The 19420-nt window shown below is 41.1% G+C and overlaps 1 protein-coding gene and 1 non-coding gene across 9 annotated transcripts in view; one reads left to right on the top strand and one right to left on the bottom strand.

Moving 5' to 3' along the window:
• LOC126267340 (DNA mismatch repair protein Mlh3-like) overlaps positions 1–19420 on the top strand; it is a 127580-nt gene that overhangs the window by 101115 nt on the left and 7045 nt on the right. For 7 of the 8 annotated variants that reach the window (XM_049972460.1, XM_049972459.1, XM_049972455.1 and 4 more), the window contains 3 exons: positions 5220–5352; positions 5434–5642; positions 8303–8444. In XM_049972460.1, coding sequence (XP_049828417.1) covers positions 5220–5352; positions 5434–5642; positions 8303–8444 — 484 coding nt within the window. Of the gene's footprint in view, positions 1–4915; positions 4979–5219; positions 5353–5433; positions 5643–8302; positions 8445–19420 lie in introns of those variants that run through there. The other variant, XM_049972462.1, reaches the window with a different exon arrangement.
• Trnap-cgg (transfer RNA proline (anticodon CGG)) lies at positions 8949–9023 on the bottom strand. Its single transcript has one exon. It is a non-coding gene; the product is annotated as a tRNA-Pro (tRNA).

The raw sequence follows: 19420 nt of genomic DNA, 5'->3' as shown, positions 1-19420 counted from the left end.
CTGCAGACAGATGGATCTTGAACTTCTTCTTGCTAGGCGAATTTTGATGTTTCCATTCCATACTCTGCTGTTTACTCTCCGGCTCATAATGATGGATCCATGTTTCGTCATCAGTAATGATCCTGTCTAAGAAGTTGTCCCTTTCATTAACATAACGATGCAAATATTTTTTGCAGATGTCCAAGTGCATTTGTGTATGCCACTGTGTGAGTTGTTTTGGGACCTATCTTGCTCAAACTTTATGAAACCCAAGTCTGTTGTGGATGATGCCGTAGGCAGAACCGTGACTAATTTGCAGACAATGTGCCACTTTGTCAATAGTTAATCATCTGTCTAAGAGAATCATTTCATGTGAATGCTTAATGGTTTCTTCATTTGTGGCAGTAAACGCTCATCCGGCTCGTTCATCATGCGTAACACTTGTGCGACAATTTCAGAATTTTTCAATTGTAGACACTCTGTTGTGGCAAAACACTGTTCCTACACTGTGCCGAAAGTCTTCAATGAATTTCAGCCCCTGATACACCTTCCAGCCACAAAAAATGGATCGCTGAGCGTTGCTGTTCTTTGGTGCAAATAGACAGTGGAGCAGCCATGATTAACAGCACGGCAGCGATAATAAAACTAACCTAGCAGCTTGAAAATTGCAGTGATGTAACAACAAATAAACAAAGCATTCGTCATCAATGTAAAATGACAGTACTACCAAAACAAACAAAAATATAACTAAATTGTGGATAATAATTGACTTACCCTCCTATTTCCTTTCCTATTCCACTCACAGAGTGACTGTAGGCTCCATATGAGCCATAATTTCTTGTGTCTTATCTTTGTGGTTCTTACGTGCAATGCATATTGGCACCAGTAGAATTGTTCAGCACTCAGTTTCAGATGCCAGTTCTCTAAATTTTCTCAATAGTGTTTCTCATAAAGAATGTCACCTTTCCTCCAGGAATTCCCATTCGAGTTGCTGATGCAACTCTGTAGCACTTACGTGTTGTTTGAACTTAGTGCTAACAAATCTAGCATCCCACGTCTCAATTGCTTGAATGTCTTCCTTCAATCCAACCTGGTACAAATCCCAAACACTCAACAGTACTCAAGAATAGGTTACACCTGCATCCTGCATGCAGTCACCTTTACAGGTGAACCACTCTTTCCTAAAATTCTCCCAATAATCTGAAATCAACCATTCACCTTACCTACCACAGTTTTCACATGCTCATTCCACTTCATATTGCTTTGCAACATTATGCCCAGAGATTTGAGTGACTTGACTTTGTCAAGCAGGGCACTAGTAATACTGTATCTGAACATTACCGGTTTGATCTTTCTACTCATCAGCAGTAACTTACATTTTTCCACATGTAGCTACCATTCATCACACCAACTGGAAATTTTGTCTAAGTTGTCTTGCATCTTCCTACTGTCACTCAACTCTGACACCTTACCATACACTGCAGCATAATCAGCAGACAACTGCAGATTGCTGCCCATCCTGTCAGCCAAATCAGTTATGTATACAGAGAACAGCAGTAGTCTTATGACACTGCCCTGGAGCACTGCTGACAATACCCTTGTCTCTGATGAACACTCGCTGTCGAGGACAATGTATTAGGTTCTATTATTTGAAAAGCCTCTGAGTCACCCATATATCTGTGAACTTTTCCATGTGCTAGTTCCTTTGTTAACAGCCTGCAATGGGGCACCATTTCAAAATGCTTTCCAGAAGTCTAGAAATGTGGAATCTGCCTATTGCCCTTCATACATAGTTCTCAGTACATCATGTGAGAAAGGGGCAAGTTGAGTTTCGCACAACAAGATTTCTACAACAATGCTGAATTGTGCAAATAAGGTTCTCAGTTTCAAGAAAGTTTTCTATGTTCAAACTGAGAATATGTTCAAGGATTTTGCAGTAAACAAAAGTTAGGGATATAGGTCTGTAATTTTGCTGGTTCGTTCTTTTATCTTTCTTACATACTGGAGTCACCTGGGCTTTTTTCTAGTCACTTGGAACTTTGTGCTGGGTGAGAGATTCATGATAAATGTAAGCTAGGTAAGGGACCAAAGCCATAGAGTATTCTTTGTAAAATCAAACTGGGATTTCATCCAAACCTGGTAATTTATTTGCTATCAAATCTTCCAGTTGTTTCTCTACACCAGGTATGCTTATTACTATGTTGTACATACAGGAGTCTGTCTCATGGTCAAATGACAGTATGTTTGTACATTTTTCCTGTGTGAATGATTTGTTGAACATGAAACATAAAACTTTAGCTTTCGTTTTGCTATCTTCAACTGCTATACCAGACTGGTCAATAAGAGACTGAATGGAAGCCTTAGACCCATTTAGTGATTTTGCACATGACCAGAATTTTCTCAGGATCTCTGCCAGATCTTCTGCTAATGCGTGACAGTGGTAGTTGTATGCTTCGTGCGTAGATATTTTCACAGACCCAAGAATCTATACTAACTTCCGCTTGTTGTCATTTTTGTGTTCCCTTTTGAACCAAGAGTGCAACAGCCTCTCTACTTCCTCAGCAACCACTGAATTTTGTTATTAAACCATGGTGAGTCTTTTCCATCTTTTATACACTTCCTAGTCACACAACTCTCCAGACCACAATTTACAATCTGCTTAAACTTTGCCCATAATTCCTCTACATCCCCCTTACTGGAACTAAGTTTTGCCAAATCACTGTCTAAGTGAGATGTTAATAACTACTTATCTGCTCTGTCTAGCAGAAACACTCTCTTAGTCTTCTTGACTGATTTATTAACTGCCATAATCATAGTTACTATAATGACATCATGATCACTAATCTCCATTTCTATATTTACTTTGCCAGTAAGGTCCGGCATATTTTTAGCTACAAGGTCTAAGATATTTCCATTGCATGTGAGCTGTTGAGCTAGCTGCTCAAGACAATTTTTAGAAAATGTGTTAAAAAGTATTTCGCATGACTGGCTGTCTGTATGCCCTGCAATGAATCCATAGACATCCCAGTCTATACTCGGCAGCTTAAAGTCATCTCCAATCAGTAGTGCATGCTATGGATATTTATGTGCTATTGACCATAGACTTTCTTTGAATGACTCTACAACTGTTCAGTACAATCGGTTGACTGGTAGAAACACCCAACAATTAACTTGATTTCACCTACACCTGTTATCCGTGACCAGATGACTTCACTGTCACATTCAACTTTGGCCTCACTAGAGACAATCTTTTTGTCAATTGCAATGAACTTGCCCCTTCCTATGGCCTCTAATCTGTCTTTCCAATATATGTTCCATGACTCACCAAATAACTTGGAGCTTTCCAGTTTGGGTTTCAACCAGCTCTCAGTCCTAAGAATAATTTGAGTGCAAGAAATTTCGTGGAGGGCAGTAAATTCGGGAACTTTATTAAAAATACTTCAACAGTTTACTGATAAAATTGTGACAGTCAAATTGTCTTCATTTTGAATGCTGTTTGACTTTCCTTGCTCCATACTGACTGGCAAGTGTTCATCAGAGTACCTCAAACTACTGCCTAGCCCAAAAATCCTCATGGGCATTCCACAAGTACTCTGTTACCCGAGTAGCTGCTACCTTTGTGTAGTGCACCCCTGACCTATCAAGGGGAGTCATACAAATCCCCACATGATAACACAAGTCTATAAACTGCAGCCAAGAGTGTCACAGAGTTTTTGGAAGCCTTTTGTTGAGACCTTCCACTTGGCTCCAAATTAAAGGACCCTGATCAACTCTGGGAACAATGCTGCAAAATGCGAGCTCTGCTTGTACCCGTGCACAAGACGAGCAGTCTTTATCACCTCCACCAGCAGCATGTACAAACTGAGGATCACCTCAGAAACCATGCAACAGTCATTGTTGGTGCCGACGTGAGTGACAACATGCAGATGTCTGCACCCTGCATGCTCAATAGCCACAGGTAAGGCTGCCTCCACATCTCGGATGAGGTCCCCCAGCAGACATACCGAGTGCACATTGGCTTTCTTTCCATCACTATTTTTATTATAAGTGCCATTCTTCCAAGGCCATAAAACACCTCTAAGCCACGATGTTTAAGAATAAGTGGGCCATAGCAGGTGGAGACTCTAAACTTGTCATCCTGTCTTGCAGATATGCTGCACCCATGAACCCCACATTACCTTCACGTGATAATAGAACATTTCCCTCACAATATACTGTCTGAAAATTTACTATTAAAAAAAAGAATTATTAAGTATCATGGTAATTTTCTCTAAGATGATATGTTACACCCCAGTTGAGACATAGAGTTGCCATGCATTGTTCATTGCTGACATCTCACCAGAGACAACAGAAACTTGTATGTCGTAGAGCCACAGCCAACTATGGTATTCAAATGTGAATCTTGTTATTGTTTGTGGCAGTTGGATTGACGCCATAAATGTTACAGTAAAAGGTTACAGGAAGCAGTGATTCTCAAGACCCAAACCTTTCCAGCTTCTGGAATCGTTATATGGAAAGCCATTTGATATGATGGCAGGACTGATTTATTACTAGTTGAAGGGAGGATGAATGCTTACTAGTATGTGGCAAAAATGGTTAAGCCTGTTGCATAGCCTTGCCAAATGGCAAATGGCAAATTACAGATGTGTGACTGGTCTGGCTGGTCCTGGATTTGTCTTCCACAGATCATGCCTGGGATGTGATGGGAAGACATGTACTTTATACCACCCTCCAACCAGCAATGTTCATGATGAACATCAGTTCTGAATGGGAGAAAAGTTTAATCATTTAATACCCCAGTGATGAACACCTCCACAAAGTTTGTTAAGTATTGAACTGGTGCATCATGGTGTAGCCCCTTCCATTTCTGTCAGTGTATTTTGTACCACTGAGTTTGTAGTCCACTGTTTGTCAGATGGTTGAATTTTATGTTTAGAAGGAGAACTACAGCAGTTTCAGCATTTTGGAGCCAGTATAGCCACTGTTACTTTCTTCTGAAGCTTCAAGACTTATTAGTAAATGATGATTATCATCCCCTTGTGAGTCTCACCCACCCTTCCCTGTTATCTCTGCAAAAGAATTTATGTACACCAAAAATTGTCACAGATACAGTGCTACTTCTGGTCCTTTTTAAATGTTCAGTTGAATGTAAGTTCCAAATAAGTGTACTGTTTTGATACCATTTTTGTTACTTCATAATGTTTCATCAGCAATGTATCTTAGATCTTCCTTTTTTTTAGGTTGTTGGACAATGTGACAAAAAATTTATTATCGTATATTGTAGTTTTGTGGAAGACAAAGTACCTCATGTAATAGGAGCTTTTGATCAGCATGCAGTACATGAGAGGATAAGACTGGAAACATTAATGAAAGGTAAAATGATTATAATATAAAAGAATATTAGACTTTCTTGTTTTCGTTATAACCTCTGAATTTGTGTTTATGTTGTCACAGAATACATGGAAGAAGATAGAAAGCATACATTTAAAGCAACAGAATTGAAATCTGAAATTGTGCTTCCTTTAAACAGCAAGGACTGTCGAATTATGAAAAACTTTGAAGAAGAGTTTAGGCGACTTGGCATATCTTATGAGGTACTTAATGATAACTGTGTCAGTGTGAAGAAGGTGCCCACTTGTCTGTATAACAGAGAAATAAGAGAGGTAAGTTTTAATCAGTATTCATTCTGAACAAGATGAAATGATAGAGAGAAAAAGACACAAGCCCATGTGCTCTCCCTCCCTCCCCCTCTCTCCCTCTCCCCCCTCCCACTGTGTGTGTGTGTGTGTGTGTGTGTGTGAGAGAGAGAGAGAGAGAGAGAGAGAGAGAGAGAGAGAGAGAGAGAGAGTGGAGGGGGGGAGGGGCAGCTGTAAAAGAGAGTGGGCAGCAAAAGGTGTAGGAAAGATTGAAGATTGATTGTTGTGAATGTGCACTGTTTTGAAATGCTTGGCAGATTAAAACTGTGTGCCACACTGAGACTTCATGGTCAATGGTCTTGGCAACTGAACTATTCAGGCATGACTCATGACCTTGTTCCATAGTTTTACCTTCCATCATTACCTGTCCCCCACCCTCCAGACTTTACAGAAGCTCACCTCTGTGCCATAAAATAGTAGACCTGGAAGAAAGGATGTAGTGGATGTTGTTTCCAGAATAAAATTTTCACTCTGCTGCAAATATTGTGCTGTTTTGAAACTTCCTGGCAGATTAAAACTTGAACTGAGAACCATGCATTTTATCGGAAAGGCACTTATTGACTGGGCTGTCCAGGTACAACTGATGACCTGCCCTTACAACTTTACTTCCACCAGTATCTCAGGTTTAATCTACAAGGAAGTTTCAAAACAGTTTGCACTCTGCTGCAGAGTGTACATTTCATTCTGTAAATGATCTCCCAAGCTGTGGCTAAGCTGTTTCTCTGCATTATACTTTATTTCAGGGTTGCTATTCCAGCAAGGCATGCAGGAGAGTTTGTGTGAAATTTAGAAGATAGGAGAGAGCTACTGGCACACAGTTTTAATTTGTCAGAAAGATTTGATTGAATAGAGAATTAAGATTCTAGATTCACATTCAGCAGTAGTTCATTCCCCCATCAGGACATCCAGATCATGGTTTTATATCATTTCCTTAACTGATTTCGATAAAATGTCAGGATGGTTCCTTTGGAAAGAACACCACATAGTTGCTTCCCATCCTTCTCCAATCCAACCTTGTCCTCCATCTCAAATGATCTTGCTGACAAAGAGACCATAAATCATAAGCTTCTTCAACAGAGAAGGAGAGGGAATTAAGGATCAAGTCAGGTAAGAAAGCAGCAAGTAGTAATTTCACTTAAACTCTCAAACGTCATTAAAAGAGAAGCAGTGCAACATTGGTGGTACAGGCAACTTTAAAGGATTTTGCTCAATAACAACTGTTAGACAATTTATCAAGGGGTTTAATGAATAATGTGCAATTTAAATGCAATGTTCTTATTCATATGACAGTAACTTTTCAAATATACTTTTTTCCTTAAGACATTTCATTTCATATGCTGGACTGTTGTGACATTGGCATATGGTGTCTTAACATTTGTTTTTGCTTGTATAATGATTGTTCACTATTGAAAATATTTGTGCTTTTGAATTGGTTATGTACTGTTATTTTTGAAAATCATGGAAACTAAACCATTATTTTAAAGGAGAAACCTCACTGCTTGTCTGCTTGTGTCTGTGTATGTGCGGATGGATATGTGTGTGTGTGTGTGTGTGTGTGTGTGTGTGTGTGTGTGTGTGTGCGAGTGTGTGTGCGAGTGTACACCTGTCTTTTTTTCCCCTAAGGGAAGTCTTTCCGCTCCCGGGATTTGAATGACTCCTTACCCTCTCCCTTAAAACCCACATCCTTTCGTCTTTCCCTCTCCTTCCTGAAGAAGCAACCATCGGTTGCGAAAGCTAGTAATTCTGTGTGTGTGTTTGTGTGTTTTGTTCATTGTGCCTGTCTGCTGGCGCTTTCCCGCTTGGTAAGTCTTGGAATCTTTGTTTTTAATATATTTTTCCAATCTAATCTTAAGATCTTTCTGTAATGGTCTCACCATCAGTGAGATGCTTTTCTTCATGTCTAGTTGAGACTGTAGCAGTGGTTTTCTCTTATAAGCATAGTATGTATTAGTCACAAGTTGAGAGAGTCTCTTGTGCATAATGTACTAGATGTGACCCTCATACAGTAGTTACAGCTTGATACAAAAGTTTCTAACACATTATCAGTATTTTAAAAACAATGTAAAAAAGTTACCTCTGATCACTATTCCATCCTTTTTTTAGAGTAGGAAAATCAGTTAGATGCTCAGCATTTTCCAAATCTGGATGTAAACTTTTATTTGAAATAAGATGATAAGTATCTCAATTTATTTTGTATTGAAGAACACGTTTTTGGTGATCTTCTGGAGCCATCCTTTTAGCTTGTGATGATGTAAATCTGTTAATTTGTGTGTAATGTCAAAGAAATAGGATAATATTGCTCTTTAGCACTGTGTTTGCTTTTTTTAATGTCTCTATTCATAATGAATCTTAAACACTACAGCAGAATATGTGCTGTTTTGAAATTTCTTGCAGATAAAAAATGTGTGCCAGAATGAGACCCAAACCTGGAATCTTGCCTTCATGGCCTGTCTGAGCTATCTAGGAATAACTCCCAACCCACCTCATAGTTTTAGTTCCACTATACCTCTCGTCTATAAGCAGGAAGTTGCTGTAAAGTTTTGGAGGTTGTCTGTGTTACTAAATTAGTGATTAGAAGACTGTAAATTACTATAATATTAATGAATTTATTTTGTCTGCAATTTCAGAATTCTAGAAAATCTTCATCAATAGAACGATTTCTTAAGTGTTTGATCAGTGACCATGCAGAAGTATTGTTTGAGACACATGGAACTTGCTTTGGAATACCTGGTGTTCTACAAGAAATAATAAATTATGAAGCTTGCCGAGGTAAGTTAAGGATCTGAAAAAATGGTTTTGTGCACTGTTGAGTGAAATTGCCACAGACTGTTTACTTGATTTTATGGAGTCATTAAAAACTCTGTTAATAAAGAACAAAACTGATCATATGTGCAAGAAGCCAGAAGAATGAAACAACAGTCATGAAGACTGAAGAAAGTCTTTATTGAGATATCAGATCAATAACATATAATGACAATATCTAAAAACTGATACACTCACTGCATATATCTGGATGTTATGGAGAGTGCAACATGATGAAAATATGGAAATTTGAGCTTACTGTGGTAACAACAGCTATGAGTCAGTGACTGGACCCCCATTGCAGACACAAGGAAGCAAGATATAGGACATGCAGCCTGTTTCTTTGTAGCTATTTATCTTGACAGTAATCTCAACATACACATCACAACAGATCTTTTATTTCCAGAATGAGATTTTCACTCTGCAGCGGAGTGTGCGCTGATATGAAACTTCCTGGCAGATTAAAACTGTGTGCCCGACCGAGACTCGAACTCGGGACCTTTGCCTTCCGCGGGCAAGTGCTCTACCAACTGAGCTACCGAAGCACGACTCACGTCCGGTACTCACAGGCAAAGGTCCCGAGTTCGAGTCTCGGTCGGGCACACAGTTTTAATCTGCCAGGAAGTTTCAGATCTTTTGTTGATCACAAAGGTGTAAAAATGAAAAAGGCAGTTTAAAAGTGTTACTATTTCATTGAAGATCCCTGTTCAAAGAAATCTGGCTGGAAAAGACTAATATCAGTTACCTGTCACTTTGTATGATGTGATTGACATATGTATTGGCAGACAGCAATTATGGTTGCGGGTGTCACTGGCTTTAGCGGGTGTCACTGGCTTTATCTAAAACTGCACTAGTTAGAACATACACAAGTTAGCGCTCATTTTCATTATGGGACATGGAAATGACACTGTCTCCATACAAAATTATGGGTGTTCAGATATACATAGTATGTAAACAACTGTTCTTTTAAATGGCCAAACCTGTTTCAGCTCCCTTATGCCATCATCAGTGGTTAGTTTTATTTAGTTCTTGTTTTATGAATGTCAGGTTTTATGGGAGCTTCTTTACATTATTTTATAAGTTGGCATCCCCAAAGTTATTTTTGTAAAATATGTCCTAATTTGCCTGCTCATCTGATGATGTGTAAAATGTGTCCTCATCTCCTGCTCATCTAGTGATGCCACAGAAGTGTTATGACATAGAGGTGCTAAACATGTTTGGGCATTAAAAAGAACAGTTGTTTGCATAAAATTGGTCCTGAACTACTTTTATGTAGTTTGCAAACACAGGCATTGTTAGACATTTAAAACCAAACAATGATCGTGTCTCAGTATATTTGGCTACACTTTCCATAGTGGAAAATTAGTACATTGGCTGGACAATGTACAGAGAAGATATGTTTTCTGCAGGCTACTATTAAATGTCTACCATTGGTGTTGGCTGAGTTTTGATCTTTTACTTACTGGTTACCTGTGTAGGTATGATGCCAAATTAATAAAAAAAAGTATATTTTGAGATTATTGGCAGATTTTGGGCTTCATATTGATCTGATTATTGAACTTTTTGCCAGCCCAGAATAGCGCATTATGTGAGTAGGAAATTGGCAGTTATATGAAGCAACTGTACCTTCAGGCAAAGTATTGTATTGCTCACACAATGTAAATATGCATAGACATCATAGACATTATACTTTGAAGTCATTGCAGATGGAACCATGGAATATGATTGTAAAGTCTTGGTGACAACTGGTTCCCATTGGTTGTGTTAGGCAAAATATAGAATAAAATAAGTACCTAAATGGAATTTCCATATTTTATTAATAACCAGTTGGATGAGGGTATGGTAGAAAAAGATGAATGCAGGGTGTTTAGAAATCAAGCAATGAAAACTGCATTGTTTAAATATTTGTACTGCTATGACACTTGGTCACTCTGCCTAAAGTTTGTTGTCATCTTTCTAGTGTGAAATGATACTGTTAGTCTTGTGTTCTGGCCAATGGCGCTATGCCCCATGTGGCATTCATTGTTAAGTAGACGAGAATCTGTAGTGAGATCTGATATACAATTCTCTGAAGCCCCAACAGATGTTAAGCACAACAGAACTACGGTGAATTTTGAGATAACACAAGATGCTGAAAATGGCTTTCTAATATTTGAATTATTTGTACACTGTGCTTTCACTTGTGGCCACAGGTGATTTGTTGTAGAAGATTGCAGACTTTGTGTTTGGTTTCTGTTGGCAGTTAGCTCTTGTACCTGTTACACTTGAATATGTTTGTTTTGAGAGCTTCTTGACAGTCACAGCGAAAAACATTGACAATGATGATTGGAATGACTGGTAGGCCTTCATACTTTGAAATTTGGGTATGTAATATACTTTTATTTCTCTTTGAATAGGAAAAGCTATCTCACTTTATTTATAGCCAGTCACGACATATGTAATTTTTGCATGCCTGTGTTGTGTGCCTGAATTGCTTTTGTTTGGTACATGATATCTGATTCAGTTTTCTCTAAACAACAGAATGGTTTCTAATAGTATGAAATGCCCTGCCAAGAGACAGAATCCTATAGTGCATCACAGTTAAATGAAATAGGGGCAGAAACTATAAGAATTCCTGTAATTCATTTTTTTTCTCATTCGCAGAGAAGTCAAATAAAGGTTTCTGTAGAGTGGAGTTGTGAGTTACTGTGGTACCCTATATTCTACAGTGTGTGGACAATAGTGTTTGAGCAGTTCTGTAGTTTCTACAGGTTATCATCCAGATCCAGAGGTGCTGATGGATTTTTCCAAATGTTTAGAGCAAATATGAAGAGCAGTTACAGTCCCTTTTGTAGATGTCTTGTGTGGAAAGAGCACCTTGGAGAGCTATTGTTGCATGTAGCCTAAGGGCACAGATTTTTGGCAACTGACTAATAAAAGAGCTGAGTATCAATAAACAGCTGGGTGAGGTGATGGTAAAAAAAGAATGGCTTTGCACTGAATTTAAGCATAATGGAAACTAAAGAGATTAATTTGAAAAAACTAGTTTGACTGCTTTTTTTTCCTGAGGTTCAGAGACCTTTCGTCTGTAGAAGGTCAACTATTCGATATCTGTAAGTTGTTACAAGAAGGTGGTGGACAGAATTTTATCTTCTGGCAAAGTGGTCAGATCAGTGTGATGTTCTAGCAGAGTGTTGCAGAGCTCATTTTAGTGGATTGTGAAGTACAACTACTTAACTATGTCTCACAGAAAAAAGTGAAACTGACCAGCCCTTCTAGAAACAATTTTGCACATAAAGCTCTTTATTCAAAACAAAGGAAAAATGTATCCTACTAGCCACTCTTTATCAGACTATTTGGACTTATGGATGTAAATTAATTTAAATCTAAAGTTAATACAGGATGTCCAGAATAGAGATATACAAAAACATTTGTTTTTTCCTATTAAGGTTCATAACTTGGTTTGTCCAACATCGTATGCAGGAGTTCAAACATTTTTATGCGTTTCGGTACAGTTCAATATGAGCACCATTTGTAGCTTGACAGATATCAAAATGATACCCCACTTCTCACCATTGTCCATAAGCATGACAGAGATGGCCTCTACTGCAGCATAGATCCATTGTTTCACATTACTAGGTCTTGAACCTTTACTCTGTAAACAATGTTCTTGATAAACACCTGTGTGTGTGTGTGTGTGTGTGTGTGTGTGTGTGTGTGTGTGTGTGTGTGTGTGTGTGTGTGTGTGTATAGGAGGTGGAGGGGGAAGATGGTGACGTGTGCACCCCGCTCAGTAAGCAATGGGAGTGAGCGTTGTGCGAGGGGTGGAGTCAGATTGGAAGGCTGAGGGGGATGGCAATGGGACCCCCCTTTTGACCCAATGCTCAGAAAGCATCTCATGGAGAAATGTGAAATGTGGTGATACTCTTCATCCTTCTCCACTGAGAGCAGCAGATGGTGTGCCATGCCAGTCAGAAACTAGTGGGCTGCGAAGCTTCTGCTGGCTCATGTGTCACTACTGCCACAGGTAAATCTTAGGTTGGCACCCTTTCTGGGAGACATGCATCCCCACTGTCGCTTGTCCCGGTTGTGTTCCTGCTTCAATGAAGCAGCATCTCCTTGCTGTGCCTTTGGCAGATCACCTTGCACAACGCCAAGTTAGTCATGTCATTAACTGCCCTGCTTTACTGGAAATGCATTAACAGCTGGGTTTCACACCGATATTCAATTTCTGTGTTTCTTCACAGTTCGGCTAACGTGAGAGGTTCTAACATGTCTCCTGCGCATGGTCCTCAAACTGCATTTCCTTGAAGAATTTTTGTCACGGCTCAGCAAATTCTAATGCCAGACACCCCTTTCATCCTCCTCCGATATCAACATCTGCAAGTGCAGGGGTGTGTGTTTAGTGCAGTGAGGTCTAGTAAGTGCCAGAAGTACCAGATGACTTAATGTTTCACCCTGGGCCACTCTAATACCTCTTTACCACCAAGAGCATGCCTAGAAGCAAGTTTATTTTTGCCAGGTCTCTTCACTGCCAGGTGAGTCCATCTTTGTCCTGTTTGCCCCCCTCCCCCCCCCCCCCAATCCACTCCCTCTTCTCTCTCTCTCGCATGTACATATTATCCATATGAACATAGTTGCAATGATACCTTGCAGTAATGTCTCCCCTTCTGTGCTTGTTTGTTTCAGTTGCCAGGTGTTGCTGCACCAAATAATGTAACCTGTGAATTGTTTTGCTCTGTTTCAGAGATTCTTTAATGAGCAAGGGCTGATCTTAGTTCCAAAAATTCAAGTTAATTATATTTTGCTGTAGTAGGTGGTCTTTAGGAATAAATATAAAGCAAACCACCTCACGTATTTTATGTTTTATTTACTCATGGCAAGAAACCTGCAAGTCCTTAAGAGCAAAGGAGGAAACATTAAGATGTCCCTTTGCTGGTGACCCCCTCTAAAACAAGTAGTGAATCTTACTACCAAAACACACTGATTTTTACTTTACTCATTTTACATACTCCATATGGTCATGAGAACAGTTAGTTTCTGTTATGTGCACAGTATACTTTCCACACACACTCCCACTCTCCACTTGTCACCCCTCCTCATCTACCCTCCACTCGTGCCCCCACCCTCGGAGTGCACCACTATTTTACGCCAGTGGCCCACCCTCAGCTATCGCCACCCCTCGCACAACTCCCATTGCTTACTGAGCAGGGTGCACACGTCACCATCTCCCCCCCCCCCCCCCCCCCCACCTCCTACACACACACACACACACACACACACACACACACACACACACACACACACACACACACACACACACACACACACACACACATAACTGTTAGAACTAAACAGCTTGGCTCAGATAACGAATGGAGTCACAGGTTGAGTGCCAGTCCCCCCTACTGAAACTTCTCCTGGACACATGGCCAACCATTTGCTGTCCTTTATTTGCAGTTTGCTTCAATTGAGGCAGTTTACACAGAGTGTTCTATTATGAGCGATGCAATGAAGTTCAGGATGGTCGCTGGTAACCTCAACCAGACCACCACTGCCCATATCTGGAATGTCATTTCACACCGACCCCTTCAGCCAGCTACACTAACCTAAAAGAGCACATCATTTCCTGCTTTGTGCCTTTAGATTTACAATGTGTTATCATCTGAACAGCACAGCAACATCCATCCATCTGTGTCACTGGATCACGTCTGAGCACTTACTGAACCACACGTCTTCTCCTCTAAATTGTTGGCTTATGTGCCTTCCAGCCCCTATACAAGATCAAGTTGCCCTGGCCTCACATGCCCACCTTAATTATTCAGTGATGCAACTGTCGTGGCCAATAAACTGTTTGTGATTCTGTATTACTTCCCTGTCATGGCTGTGATGTGTTCTGTTGGTAGCTGCCAGCATGATGGCTACGTACCCACTGCCTCAGCACCACTCCAAGCGTGTGTGCACATCACAACACTCGCACCCCTTACAACTAATGATCCACCACCCAGCATGCAGGTCACCAACCGCTGCCAGATTCTACAGGGTTTGTATAAAAAGTAATGAGACTGATTTTTTGCTGATGTGACTGTACTTTACAGTGCGCTCTTGCCCAGGAGGAGGGGGATTGGTGGTGGTGGGGGTTGTCGGCTGAAAATGCGTGGCATGTTAGTCACCTGCGGGCTCTTGTCTCGGCAGTATTGTGCATTGAGTGGACACGTCGCAAAGTTGTCAGTCGTGGCGCAACATGCAGCAAATGATCGAGCAACATTACACCATCAAGTTTTGTGTGAAACTAGGAAAATTGGGTAGAGAAATGTTGGATATGTGTCGGCAAGCCTATGGTGATGATTTCCTATAAAAAGCCCAGGTTTTCAGGTGGGTCAAGAGCTTTAAAGAGGGTCGGTACAGTTTTGAGGACGAGGACCACTCCGGATGCCCATCAACCAGCAAAACTGACAAAAACATCGACCTTGTGCATGTTTTATTGAACACTGACCATAGGATGAGTGTCAGGGTGATAGCAGACGACCTCGGGCTTGATTGATGATGAGGAAGATCTGTGCCGAGATGGTCCCAAAGATTTGTCAGATGTTCAAAAGCAAGCATATGTGGACGCCTGCCAAGGTGATATCCAGAGCCTTGAAGCTGATCCAGGATTTTTAGACAACATTATCACTGAGATGAAACCTGTGTATTTCAGTATAACCTGGAGACAAAGCGCATCAGTGCCAAATGGCACACCGCAACATCCCCACATCAAAAAAAGGCTCACATGTACAAATTGTAGGTGAAAGCCATGCTGATTGTGTTTTACGACATCAGGGGAATGGTTCATCATGCGTTTGTGCCCCATGCCAAACTGACAATGGTGCTTTTTATTGTGAAGTGCTCAAGTGACTGTAAACCAGGGTCCATCCTTGCTGATTATTGGAAGCCGCATCATGACTACGCGCCGAGTCATACCTGCTCCATGGTGGCCAGCTACCTGGCCAAGAAAGGGATTCCAAAGATTCCCCAGACCCCCTACAGTCCCGATGTGACACCACCAGACTTTTTTTTTTGTTCCCCAAACTAAAAACTTCCTTGGAAGGACACCATCATGGGACCCTGGAAGAGGCTTTGAAGGCCATCCCGGACTAAGCTTTTGTGGCAGCATTTGAAGTGTGGAAATCTCACATGCAGGGAATTGTTGACTATCAAGAGTCATACATTGAAGAGTCTAAGTGGTTGCAGCTATATCTACAGTAAATTTAGATTCACAGGCTCAGTCTCATTACTTTTTATACAAATCTTGTAATCTACATCTACATCTACATCCATACTCCGCAAGCCACCTGACGGTGTGTGGCGGAGGGTACCCTGAGTACCTCTATCGGTTCTCCCTTCTATTCCAGTCTCGTATTGTACGTGGAAAGAAGGATTGTCGGTATGCTTCTGTGTGGGTTCGAATCTCTCTGATTTTATCCTCATGGTCTCTTCGCGAGATATACGTAGGAGGGAGCAATATACTGCTTGACTCTTCGGTGAAAGTATGTTCTCGAAACTTTAACAAAAGCCCATACCGAGCTACAGAGCGTCTCTCCTGCAGAGTCTTCCACTGGAGTTTATCTATCATCTCCGTAATGCTTTCACAATTACTAAATGATCCTGTAACGAAGCGCGCTGCTCTCCGTTGGATCTTCTCTATCTCTTCTATCAACCCTACCTGGTGCGGATCCCACACTGCTGAGCAGTGTTCAAGCATTGGGCGAACAAACGTACTGTAACCTACTTCCTTTGTTGTCGGATTGCATTTCCTTAGGATTCTTCCAATGAATCTCAGTCTGGCATCTGCTTTACCGACGATCAACTTTATATGATCATTCCATTTTAAATCACTCCTAATGAGTACTCCCAGATAATTTATGGAATTAACTGCTTCCAGTTGCTGACCTGCTATTTTGTAGCTAAATGATAAGGGACCTATCTTTCTGTGTATTCGCATCACATTACACTTGTCTACATTGAGATTCAATTGCCATTCCGTGCACCATGCGTCAATTCGCTGCAGATCCTCCTGCATTTCAGTACAATTTTCCATTGTTGCAACCTCTCGATACACCACAGCATCATCTGCAAAAAGCCTCAGTGAACTTCCGATGTCATCCACCAGGTCATTTATGTATATTGTGAATAGCAACGGTCCTATGACACTCCCCTGCGGCACTCCTGAAATCACTCTTACTTCGGAAGACTTCTCTCCATTGAGAATGACATGCTGCGTTCTGTTATCTAGGAACTCCTCAATCCAATCATACTTGAGCTCCACAGTGGCAGCACTTACCACAAGTGACGCCTGCATACACCTCACCCCCCCACTGCCAGACACTGACTGCTCCACCTGCACCACAGTGGCATAGGCAAAATTAGCTTCCCCTGCTGGTGCAGTTCTAGCTGCTCTCCAATGACCATCAGAAACTTCCTGTAGCTTGCTGGTAGCACCAGAGGCTCAACAAGAATGCCACAAATGGTAAATACTCCTGGGCCCCGAACATCGTCAAGCACTAGCAAAAGGCACGCCAGGTTGCTGTATTACATCACAGTGCATATTCGTCTGTGATTTGAATGATGCCAGTTCCTTGTTCACTACTTCATTTTCACAGGTTCTGACTAGAGATGGGCAAAACTGTTCTTTTCAGAGATCGGATCAGAACTGTTCACTCCCTGAAATGAACTAGCTCTTTTTCATGACTCATCACTCATTCACAATAGAAAATAAATGGAAGGCACATTGCCCTTTAAACTTGGTTTATTCCAGTACTATACCTGTATTTTGATCTTATTTGATCCTATTTGAAGTAACACAGATAATGAGTAAGAATTTTGTATTGTTTATTGAAATTTCTACAATATGACAAAGTTTTTGATTATTGATTTATTTTGCACTATCGTGATCGGAAAATGTTGTAACTTGAGATTTACATTAACAATATATTTGGCTATAATTTATTAAAATTCATTAACCCCGTACAAATACATTGCAAGCTATATATTTTTAAAGTGAATATTTCCTTCCTAAGACATCTAAAATCACAAAATCCGTACTACAATAAGAAAAAAATATATATTAATTTGACTGTAAGAGCAAAGTGCTGCATATAGCCTTACGCAGAATAAAACAAGGAAAATATTGGTGTATCGCATTTTGTGATACGTTTATCGGTTCGCTTGTAATTAAAGCGTAAATTCGAGTGTCCATAATAAAAAAACCTATAGTAAGAGGAGTCGTCAGGAACCTAATCTGATCAGTTTAAACAAATAAAAATAAAATAAGAACAAATGATGTATACATAACATAATTATGTAATATACATACCGGTATTGCTACGAAGAACAATATCCAGTAGAGATGAACTCTGATGCAGAGGCTCTGAGTCAAGCAGGCCAAGCCGCGAGCTGTATTACTGCATGAGCTAAGACCGCAGAGACCCGAGTGACACCTGAGTTGCTTCGCTCCAAGGTTGCTCTGGCTAGAGTCGAGAACGGTGGGGTGAGCGTTGAGCGGGCGAGTTCCGAGGGTGGGGGGAGTGGTGAACGGCCACCAGTCACCTGCTCCGAGACAAATCATCCATTCTCTTGCAAGCAGGTAGTTGCAAGTAGTTCTTATGTTCTCCGCTAGGAGGCTCTCTGTTCTGTTGCTTGCATCAACTGCCCAGAGGGCAGGACGTGTGACTGAAACGGTTGCCGATGGAGTGCGATGCTAAGCTAAGGTGCGCCAGACACTGCACGTGGCAGAGGAAGCACAGAGACTGCACAATATATGTGAAACACAAAATCCAATGGGGCACTGCACAAAGCAGGCAGCCAAGGCAATAGCAGGGCAGAGGCCGGCGCTGGCTGTGTTGTGTGGCGTGCAGTGTGCTCTGACCAGCAGAGGTCCTGCTGATCTGCTCCGACTCTCTCTCTCTCTCTCTCTCTCTCTCTCTCTCTCTCTCTCTCTCTCTCTGCTGTAAGAAACATTTGGAGCTACCTTTCTTTTTTCTGAATCACTGATTGTTCACTCCTTTGAAAGATTCAACTCTATGGATCAGTTCAGGAACGGATCCCCTATCTCTAGTTGTGACCTATCTATATTTCCCCACAAACTACTCCAGAATCCCAGCTCTGCCTCTCCTCTCATCATCACTGGCTTCAACATCTCAGCTATCAGTACTTAACGGGGTACATACCAACTTGCTTGTCTTAGGATTTCACTGCATACTCCCAAGGACCTCCTTGGTCATGGATGTCATTTACCCCATTCTGGGTGTCGATTTTCTCAGCCATTTCTCCGTACTGGCTGATGTAGTGAAGTGTCATTTAATCAACACCATGTCTGGCCAGTCCATCCACTACAGCTCCTGTTCCACCATGTGTTTCACCACGAAACAGCTGATGATTTCATGCCCATACACTGAGCTCCTTGCAGAATAGAATTCCCCCTCCCAAGCAATTACCATAACTCTATGCATGACATTGGTTTCCTGCCCACCACCTTCCCCTGATATGCCCTTTAATCCTATAGAACAAGGTTCAAGAGCTGCTCATCACCAGCATACTTTGTCTTTCCAAAATCCCTTGGGCCTCATATCTTCAGTGACTGTTTCCTCACAGCTCTCAATCATGGCCTCTGTCCAAGTAACCAGTTTGTTATCTTGTTTTTTATCACCACAAAGTGTGATGGTGAGGGGCTCTTGGGTGGGGGTACCAACAGAAAAGTTGACCATGCTGATGAAACACAGGAGGCCATTCAAGGTGGTAGGATATGGAAAGTCTGTAATTGCCTGTAACTTCTCAGGGTGGGGGTGTGAGTGAGCAGCAGAGATTGAGCATCTGAGAAGTTCCTTGCTTGCCTGTCCAAAAGACAAATTTTACTATGATGACAGTCATCCCAGCTTTCTGTAGATGAGTATATTATCCGGACAAATAAAACATCCCAATGTGCT

Source organism: Schistocerca gregaria, chromosome 4 (assembly GCF_023897955.1).
Source record: "Schistocerca gregaria isolate iqSchGreg1 chromosome 4, iqSchGreg1.2, whole genome shotgun sequence".
Taxonomy (NCBI): Eukaryota; Metazoa; Arthropoda; class Insecta; order Orthoptera; family Acrididae; genus Schistocerca; species Schistocerca gregaria.
This window is presented reverse-complemented; position numbering and strand designations above follow the sequence as displayed.